Below are 10,733 nucleotides of genomic sequence, written 5' to 3' on the forward strand. Positions count from 1 at the left end.
ATGTCTAGCTGCACACTGGTTTCTGGGACCCCATAAATTTCTTAGGCTGTGCATTAAACCTGAGCCAAAGAATACCTGTTCTTTGTAGTAATGTTTGCAGAAGGCCTATGCTGAGAATAGTCCTACTGCATCCAGGGGGCAAAATCTATAACAGGGAAATAAAGGTGCCTCTTAATTATCTACCCTGAAGAGAGGGAGCCAAGAGAGTAAATACATCGACTTCACTCCTCCCCTGCCCTCCCATATCCTGCCAGTGCCTCCCATTGGCTGAATCCAACTAGTAGTCAGAGAGCACAAGGGGCCTAGGGATGCAGTACATACAGGTCAGCCTCCCATTCCCAGTGTGCCAAGTAAGATGGAGAAGGACAGAGAGCAGTCTTAGAGAGGCATATGGAGATTATCTAGCACACTGAATAGAAGTGGAAAGTTACAACCTTAGAAACAATTTCTATTTAACTTAACGAGTATCAGCCATCGACTTACACAAAATCAATACATACAATGGTCATGTCTAAATTCTGAGGGTTTTCTTTTGCTCCTCATTATAGTGATTCTTTTTCCCCCCAAAATCAGAACAGCAAGGAATTAAGAGACTGGAAGGAGCTTTTTCTTTCTTAGAATATGGTATGGATGTGAGTGCTGAACATGCCTCTCTAGTGTCCAACCAAATAGGAGCCACCACTGTCCTACAGCCTTTGTACTAAAAAGTTGTTCCATAGTAGAGCCAAGAAGAATGCATTAGAGCTTCCCTACATCTGATCACCAGCTGGAAGGAAACTTCTATGGAAGATAGAGCCCACAGCACAGTCCTGGATACTTCACACTCTTAGTATCTGTAGATTTGAACACCCCTTCCAGGGGTATGATTCAGGGAGCACAGAAGTGCTGATGAGAGAATCCTTCATTATGGCTCCAAAAGCTCAGGTTCCTACCTCTTTTCCAGGGTTAACTTTACTCAGACCATGAACCTCAGCCTGTCAAGTTCCCATGTGAGTGAGTCAACCTTCCACACCTCAAATCTCTGTTAACTACATTCTCTGCCTGGAAACTCTCATCACTTCCCTGGTTCTCAGCTGGTCCCAGTTTTCTACAGACCTTTACTGGTTGCCCCTACTTCCTCCCCAGTTTGCATCAGGCCAGCCTCAGCCCCTCAGTGGCTACAGTGCTCTGCTGGTGAGGTACCTCTGTGGCCTGCTCCCTAGATACCCACTTCCTCTGCTAGTTTTCACTGGTCTCCTACAACCCTGGAGAACGCCCTGCCTCCTTCTCCTCAGAAATGCTATCTTTCCACAGTCCATGTTCCAGTCAGGAATTCTATGCCCTTAGGTCCTAAGTAATTTTCTGGAATCATCATCTCAGGTGAGCTATCCATAAAAGTGCTCACTTTACCAAGTCAACTCCCATGGGCTTCAATTGTGTTCCTGGTCTGGTAGGGATTGATATGGGGAGTGCTGAAGAATAATTAAGAGAAAAAGTAAAATCAGATCTCTTATATAATTATAAAATATATGTATAAAACATTTAAACTTATTAATTAATGAGGAAACCAGTAAGATGTTACAAATGGTTCAAAGGAGAATTCAAAGAGCCACACATATATAGGCAATAAAGAATGTTGAAATAAAAAAGGTACAAATAGATGCAAAATAAGTCAAAGATCTGGCCGGGCACGGTGGCTCAAGCCTGTAATCCCAGCACTTTCGGAGGCCGAGGCGGGCGGATCACTAGGTCAAGAGATCGAGACCGTCCTGGCCAACATGGTGAAACCCTGTCTCTACTTAAAATACAAAAATTAGCTGGGCATGGTGGTGCGCACCTGTAGTCCCAGCTACTTGGGAGGCTGAGGCAGGAGAATTGCTTGAACCTGGGAGGCAGAGGTTGCAGTGAGCCGAGATTGTGCCACTGCACTCCAGCCTGGCACCTGGCGACAGAGTGAGACTCTGTCTCAAAAAAAAAAAAAAAAAAAAAAAAAGTCAAAGATCAATTGCATTCCAGACATTTATTTGCATCTCTGTGGACAAGAATCTTTGCATTATTAATTTTCTACAATCTGAAGAGTCAGAAAATAACTCAAAGTCAATGAAAGGTGGCGATAACCCAGAAAGGTACTCTAAAAAGCATATCCAAGAAATTGTTTTTGCTGATTTTAAAGTCTTTCACAATTTTTTGTGATAGAAGAAAGGCCTCTTCCCTTTCCCATAGAAAACTACATCTAGTATAATAGCACAAGCATTGTCTGTGATGTGAGAACAGGCATTTTTGCTTGTGGAGTCCAATATATGTGTCCTCCTTATCTCCAAATCTTGATAAGACATAGAGGCCTCCTCCCTCTCAGAGCATTACTGCTCAAAATGTGGTCTGGCATCACCTGAGATGTTTAGAAATTCTGATTTGGGGCCCCAGACTAAATCAAAATCTTTATTTTTAAAGGTCCTGGACATAAATAAAAGACATCCTATGTTTATGGATTAGAAGAATTAATATTATTACGATATCAATATTCCCACAAATGACCTACAGGTTTAATGTAATCCCTATAAAAATCCCAGCTGGCTTAAAAAAAAAAAAAAAAGAAATTGACAACTGTATCCTAAAATTCACATGTAAATTAAAAGGACCCAGAATAGCCAAAGCAATCCTGCAGAAGAATAGAGTTGGAGGACTACACTTCCCAATTTCAAAACTTATTACAAAACTACAGTAATCAAGCCAGTGTTGTACCCGCATCAGTTTAGACACATAGAGTGACAGAATAGAATTGGGAATCCAGAAATAAACCCATACATCTATGGTCAATTGATTTTTGACAAGTATGCCAAGACCATCTATTGGAGAAAAAATGGTCTTCTCCACAGATGGTGCTAGAACAACTGGATGGTGCTAGAACACCACACAAAGAACCAAAGATGGTGCTAGAACAACACACAAAGGAATGAAATAGAACAATGATCTCACATCATATACAAATATGAACTCAAAATGATTTAGAAACTTAAACGTAGGCCCAGTGCGATGGCTCACACCCGTAATCCCAGCACTTTGGGAGGCCAAGCTGGGCGGATCACAAGGTAAAGAGATCAAGACCATCCTGGCCAACATGATGAAACCCCGTCTCTACTAAAAATACAAAAAATTAGCTGGGCTTGGTGGTGCATGCTTGTAGACCCAGCTACTTGGGAGGCTGAGGCAGGAGAATCGCTTGAACCTGGGAGGCACAGGTTGCAGTGACCCGAGATCTCACCACTGCACTCCAGCCTGGTCACAAAGCAAGACTCCAGACAGACAGACAAACAGAAACAAAGAGAGAGAGAGAGAGAGAGAGAGAGAGGGTGAGAGAGGGCGAGAGAGAGAGAGAAGGCGAGGGGGAGAGAGAGAGAGAGAGGAAGGAAGGATTGTGGGGGGAGAAAGAGAAAGACAAACTTAAACCTGGGCATAAATGTTTATGACCTTGAATTAGGCAATGATTTCTTAGATAGGACACTAAAAGCACAAGTGACAAGAGAAAAACAGAAAAATTGAACATCATAATTAAGAATTTTCGTGCTTCAAAGGACACCATTAAGAAAGTGAAAAAAAAAAAAAAAACACGAAATGAGAGAAAATATCTGCAAATCATATACCTGAAAAAGGACTTAAACCCATAATGTATACAAAACTCTTAAAACTCAACAATACAAATAACCCAATTTTAAAATGGGCAAATGACTTGAATGGAGATTTCTCCAAGGAAGATATACAAAGAGCTATAAAAAGATGCTCAACGTCATTAGGGAAATGCAAATCAAAACCACAGTGAGATACCACTTTCACCCACTAAAACAACAAAGACAACAACAGTGTTGGAACCTTCATACATTGTTAGTGGACATGTAAAATGATGAAGGCACTTTGGAAAACAGTCTAGCAGTTCCTCAAAAGGTTAAACAGAGACTTAACATATGACCTAGCAATTGTACTCCCAGGTATATACCCAAAGGAATTGAAAACATATGTCTATTATGAAAATGCTCATAGCTACATTAGTCATAATAGTCACAAAATGGAAGCAACCCAAATGCCCATCAACTGATGAATAGGTAAATAAAATGTGGTATATCCATACAATGGAATGTAATTCAGCCATAAAAGATAAAAGTTTAAATCTCTAGAAATAGAAAGTTCATTTGTGGCTGTTGGGACTGTGAGGGAGGCAAGATAGGCAATAACTATTCATGGGTAAGGAATTTCATTTTGTAGTAAGGCACTGCTGTCAGCCTAAAGCAGTTTTTTTTTTTTTTTTTTTTTTTTTTGAGATGGAGTGTTAGTCGCCAGGCTGGAGTGCAGTGGCACAATCTCGGCTCATGGCAACCTCCGCCTCCTGGGTTCAAGCGATTCTTCCGCCTCAGCCTCCCGAGTAGCTGGGACCACAGGCACGAGCCACCATGCCCTTCTATTTTTTGTATTTTTAGTAGAGACGGGATTTCACCATCTTGGCCAGGATGGTCTGGATCTCTTGACCTTGTGATCCGCCCACCTCGGCCTCCCAAAGTGCTGGGATTACAGGCGTGAGCCACCGCGCCCGGCCTAGAGCAGTTATTTTTTAAAGATGGTCTTGAAATGTTCAGTGCCAAATAGCATGGATTTCAGATAGAACTCGGCGCTCGTGCTCCCCACCCCTCCCCCCACCGACAAAGCGTACCCCTGCCTAACAGTTGCCACTGCCCACTTTCCAGTTCCGTCACTTCCGGTTCCGTCATACACTCGCTATTCACCGTCCGCCATTTGTTGCTGCTTCAGCCGCTGCCCTTGCTACCACACCGACTTCACCTGTGTGTTCGCGGCACCCGTGCTGCTCACCATGGCCTCCATTCCACCTCCGCAAGTGCTCCAGAACTACTACGACAACTGCGAGGATGCCATCAACAACCACATTAAGCTGGAGCTCTATGCCTCCTACATATACCTGTCCATGGCTTTCTACTTCAACCGGGACGGCGTGGCCCTGAAAAACTTCTACCGCTACTTCCTGTGCCTGTCAGACGACAAGATGGAGCAAGCCGAGAAGCTGATGAGGCTGCAGAACGAGCGCGGTAGCTTCGTCTCCCTTCACGACATCAGTAAGCCAGAGCGCCAAGGCTGGGAGAGCGGGCTCAAGGCCATGGAGTGCGCCTTCCATCTAGAAAAGACCATCAACCAGAACCTTCTGGAGCTGTACCAACTGGCCACCGAGAAGGGTGATCCTCAGCTGTGCGACTTCCTGCAGAGCTACTACCTGCACGAGCAAGTCAAGACCATCAAAGAGCTGGGTGACTACGTGAGCAACCTGCGTAAGATATGTTCCCCAGAAGCTGGCCTGGCTGAGTTCCTCTTCGACAAACTCACCCTGAGCGGCCGTGTCAAAGAGACCTGAGCCCAGAAGGGCCCCACAGCCATGGGGTGCCTTCCCTAGGTCCGGCTTTCAGGCGGGACACCTGCATGCTGCCCTTTCAGAACGTTCTCTTCAGTTTGTTCTTTCAGTTTTACTATTGTTAGCAATAAAGTTACCTGTTTCTCAGAGCAATACAGGTATCCCGTTGATGCGTGCCTGCAACTCTCACCTTTTAGCAATCAGGGCACATCCCCATGCAACTTTAAAGTAGGTATCCAGCAGTCTCTCCAACCACCACTCACCCCTGCCCCCATCTGCATGCAGCTCAGTATCTGCGGGGGTGTAGGGGAATGGTATTCTATGGGCCCCTGGAAAACACATTCGTCTTCCCTTTGTAAACTACCCTGGTATGTGGGGTGACATGGGGTGGGGCTGGCTGTCTTGGGCCCTGGTGACTGTGGGATGTATGGGCATGGTAAGGTGTAAAACATGGTCCAGAATTCATCATAGTAGTTGCATCTGGGGAAGAAGTGAAGAGAATGGGATTGGGCACGGATTAAAATAAACAAAGGGGTGTTCAAACTTACATGAAAACTTTGGTTAGTAAAATGCCAACGTTAACGTTTGTTGATTCTGAGTAGCAAGTGAGGGCTCTGGGTGACAGCATGGCAGGGTACCTCTTTGGCAAGCTCACCCTAGGTGACAGTTATCAAGGGAGCCTTAAGCTGGCTTCCCCATAGCCAAGGGGCTGACAAACTAAAATGGCACTTTGGAAGTCCAAGTCTTTTTATTTACATTATCGTACTTTGTTTTTACAAGAAGCTCAGGAAGAAGGAAGGACAAGTATCGTGACTTTATTAGTGACAAAAAGGGAGGCCATAGAGGCAAGAAGTTGTGGAATTTGGACATAAACTTTGATCTTCTGATGCCATGTTCCTTTTTCTTTCTGTTACTCTGCAAGTGTATCAATGGGTTAAAGATGGTTGTGTGGGTAGGCTGGGAATCTAGCCAAATAACCAGCCCTAAGAGGGAAATCCCCCAACCCTCTTAAAGACAGCCCTGATCACCGTAGTCTCTCTCCTAATTACAGGTGTGCCTTCCAGTCTAGGGTGGGGACAACTCAACCTCAGCCAAAATCCTTCTTATATGAAAGAGGCCTTCAGAATAAGCAACAGACTATATGAAGTAGCAGGGCACCTTACAGGAAGGCAGCCAACACCTGTACACCTGAAACCCTCTGTTCAGGTTCTCTCCGTAAAACAGACAGTAACACTGTTGCCCAAGTTGGCACTGAATACCTAAGAAGGGCTTAGGGCTGGCAATCCCCAAAGAGTGCACCATCCATCCCTCTACCACATGTCTTCACTGTGAGTGGCTTCTCTTCAAGCACAACAGGTAAATGGGGGTGGCTACAAAACACACATGCTCCATCTGCAAATCTAGCTCATCTCAAAGCCTGGACAGAGAAGCCCAGTCTGTTTATCATATGCAGTGTACTATTGTGTCTACATTGCCTGTTGTGGTCTCTTTACTGAGATCTACAGCCGATGCCAGATCGGTTCCCTCTTGGCCACGGGGTCCCCTCTTTACTCCATTTTTCCCTTTCCTGTGATTCAGAGAGACCCCAGGATAATGTAGAGAAGTCTGCTTAGAACTACATCCTTTTATTTTACCTGAAAAGGCAGCATTTCCTCACCTGCAAGACTCAAAGAGAACTGTGATTTCACTCCAGCACCTATCACATGCTGCTATTTGTAGTGTCACATTTCACAGCTTTGCTTTCAGGATCCCTGGCTGGGAAGTCTAGGTAAAGCCGCAGCTTAATTGTCTCTATTCTTGTTCCACTGCAAGAAAAACATGAGTGTTCTAAATCCTCTCCTTTTGGTTCAGTTTTAGGGTCCACAGTCTTTTGAATATGTGGGGCAACGGTGGAAAAACCTAAGAAACATTTAGACCAAGCAGGCCCCATTGACACTTTTCAATGTCTTGACCTTGTCCGTTGCTGCAAGTCTCCTCATTTTCTCACCCTCCCTTGCCACCTTCCTCTTAAAAGGAGTGAGCAAACTTCTTACAGATGGGCCACATTCCCACATACACACAGCCTTCCTAATTCTTTGATAGGCTGACTTTTAATACTAAAGAGTGAGTTGTGCCTCAGTCTTCCAGCCCTGCAAAATACCACCCTGAGACATACAACTGATGCTTGTCAGTCATTCATTGTACTCTGTTGCTTGTGGGGAGTGATGGCCGAAACAGTGGCTGCTGCTACGGGTACCAAAGTCTTAGACAATGATAGTATCGGGACAGACTGAGGGAAAATGGTAAAATTGATCACTTTATCTCAGGCTCAAACACAGATTCAAATTAACTGTGTTGAATAATTTACCACTGGGGAAAAAACCCTCACTCTATCACAAAGGAAATTTCTTAATAGATGGTTGTCACTGATAACTTGTACTTCATTTTCCAGAAAAAGGAAAAGTATTTCTTTTTCTTAGAAATGTGTGTGACAAGCAGTACAAAGCACCCATTAATTTCTCCTGAATCTTCTCTACTCTGGAAATCTGCTCTACATTTCTGATTTTTAAATTCTCCTTTTCCTTTTCATTTACCAGCAATTACAGTTTCTTTGCACCAGCCTGAGAGACATATCTAATCAAGTATTTAGTAGAGGAAAGCATTATCTGTAACCTTGAAAGTGATACTATGCTTCAGACTTTAAAATAACAATTTGATGTAGCTGTTGTTGTTGTTAATTGCAGTCCTCAGTTCAGTTTCAGAGAGAGATTGATGGAGAATTTGCCTCAGGAAAGCTGAAGGGAAAGGTGAAATGAGAGTAACCATATCAGCAAAGTGTGAGGACACCTAAAAGGTAAAAGGAAAGAAATGTACATCTTGATTCGCTAGTCAAGGGAGCTATAGGAATGGGATGAGGTACAGTAAGAAAGGAAAGGACGAATGGCTATCATATTTTTAGGAATCCTGTGACTGTTTGGTTTGGGTTAGGTTATGAGTAGTAACAAAGACCAGAAAAGCAGAGTCTTATAAAAGATAGCTTTTCCTTTTCATGCATAAAATAAGTATGTAAGAAAACAGTCCAGTAGCCCTGAACTGTTTTCTTCCATACTTCTTTTATACATGGAAGAGCTTTCAATCAGATTTCACGGCTTTCAAGAGGCACATTGTTTTCTTTACATTTTAACATATTTGAAATTGGGATGTATCTTATAATCACTGTTGGCCATACCCGTCATTGCCTGAGGATGCACTGCAAAACTAAACAAAGTGGTATCACTGGCTATGAAAAAATCCTGGAGATATTAGACGTGTACCCTTTTTTTTTTTTAACAAGTAATATAAATTTAATTAAAGGATATGGAAAAAGTCATACAGGCACACTAAAAATGAATTGGAATCCAGCATCTGACACTGATTAACATATTTAGCAGATTAGATGAGACCTAAATTTCTGTAAACAACATTGAAAAACAATTTTTTTTTAATTTTTTTTTTTTTATATAAAGACGAGGTTTCACCATGTTGGTCAGGCTGGTCTTGAACTCCCGACCTCAGGTGATCCGCCCGCCTTGGCCTCCAAAGTGCTTGGATTACAGGCATGAGCCACCACACCCAGCCGAAAAACAGAATTTTTAAATTAAAAACATCTTCAACAATTTAATAGACCTATAAGATTTTCGAAAAATTTGTTTACCCATCATTAATCAATATTAGGTTAAACTAAAACTTTTTTTTTTTTTTCCCCAAGATGGAGTTTCTCTGTCGCCCAGGCTGGAGTGCAGTGGTGCGCCCCCCGGGTTCAAGCAACTCTCCTGCCCCAGCCTCCCAAGCAGCTGGGACCACAGGCACGTGCCATCATGCCCAGTCAATTTTTGGTATTTTCAGTAGAAACAGGGTTTCGCCATGCTGGCCAGGCTGGTCTCGAATTCCTGACCTCTATCACTAGACGTGTGTACCCTTTTAAAAAATACTGCATTACCAGCATGCTTGATGGCACAGAGGATGATATTAAGAGAGATCAATGATTCTGAGTACAGAAGTGATTCAGAAGAGTCGAAATTTGAATCTGAAGAAGTTCTAGCAGTACTTGAAACAATTTATTTAGCACATAGTTTCCTTTTTATGTGTACACATAAGAATGATTCAATAACAAAAGTCTGTGCTTAAATAAGTGGAAAAGAGATTTTCCAGTAACTGTATATTAAAAAATCTAAGGGATAAGAAAACACTGTGTTCTAATTTAACTGGTAGCACTTTCTTTTTTTGTGGTACATAGAATAATGGTGTGCCTTAAATTATGTTTGATTAGATAAAATACATTATCTTATTGTTCCACTGAATAGGGCTTCCAGTCCAAAGGTCGTTTCATGATCCACATAGCTATTACAGCTCCAACCATTACACTGGCATATCAGGAAGGAGAAAGACAAAACATATATATATATATAGGAGTGAGGGAAGATCAGGTCATTTATTAGAAGGAAGGAAAAGATTGTACGTAAGTGTAATGGAGCATTGTTCTTTGAGTTAAGGGCTAGTTGCTTACTGTGATCTCTGATGATTCAGGGGGACAATGTCATGGGAACATTTATTTTCCTTCTAAACCAGAGGATCTAACAGAAGGCCTCAGGCCAGATTCATCTACAGATGTGTTTTGCTTGGACTAATGATTTTTTAATAACCTTTTTATTTTGAAATAATTTTAAATTTTACATTTAAATTGCAAAGATGTACAATTTCTGCATATCCTTTCCCCAGTTTGCTGTAATGTTAACATCTTACAGAACCCATGGTACACTTGTCAAAAATAAGAAATTAAAATTGGCACATTGCTATTAACTAAACCACACACTGTATTCAGATTTCACAAGTTTTTTCAGTCATGTTCTTTTCCTGTTCCAAGTTCCAATCCACGTTTCTACATTGCATTTAATTGTCATGCCTTCTTGGTGTCCTCTGTCTCAGTCTTTCCTTACGATTCACAACCTTCACAGCTTTGAAGGCTACTGATCATGTATTTTGTGGAATGTTTCTCAATTTGGATTTGTCAGGTGCTGCTCTCATGATTAGACTGAGATTCTGTGTTTTGGGGAAAAATACCACTTCACCTTTGGAGTGTATTTCTCATCACATCATATCTTTCAGGCTACATGGCATGAAAATGACTTATCATTGGCGGTGTTAATCTTCATCGCTTGGTTAGAGTGGTATTGGCGAGGTTTCTCCACTTAAAGTTGCTATTTTTCCTCTTTCTGAACTCTGTTCTTTAAAATGAGTCAAGTCCAGTTCACCCTCAAAAGGATAGGAGGAAGAGCACTGCCTGGATGGACAGAGTATTTACCTACAATATTTGGAATTCTTCTGTAAG

At 42.3% G+C, this 10,733-nt stretch overlaps 1 protein-coding gene across 1 annotated transcript; it reads left to right on the forward strand.

Moving 5' to 3' along the window:
• The first annotated feature begins 4,837 nt into the window (after positions 1 to 4,837).
• On the forward strand, positions 4,838 to 5,389 carry LOC105714808 (ferritin heavy polypeptide-like 17). The gene has a single exon (XM_012448921.1). It carries the CDS (start codon positions 4,838 to 4,840, stop codon positions 5,387 to 5,389), a length of 552 nt encoding a protein of 183 aa, XP_012304344.1.
• Positions 5,390 to 10,733: the final 5,344 nt, after the last annotated feature.

Source organism: Aotus nancymaae, unplaced genomic scaffold, assembly GCF_030222135.1.
Source record: "Aotus nancymaae isolate 86718 unplaced genomic scaffold, 86718_ANA_hifiasm-v0.15.2.pri h1tg000058l, whole genome shotgun sequence".
NCBI lineage: Eukaryota > Metazoa > Chordata > Mammalia > Primates > Aotidae > Aotus > Aotus nancymaae.

Bases quoted from the DNA above. Each gene is read 5' to 3' on its own strand.
- LOC105714808 (XM_012448921.1), top strand. From the start codon at position 4,838: ATGGCCTCCATTCCACCTCCGCAAGTGCTCCAGAACTACTACGACAAC.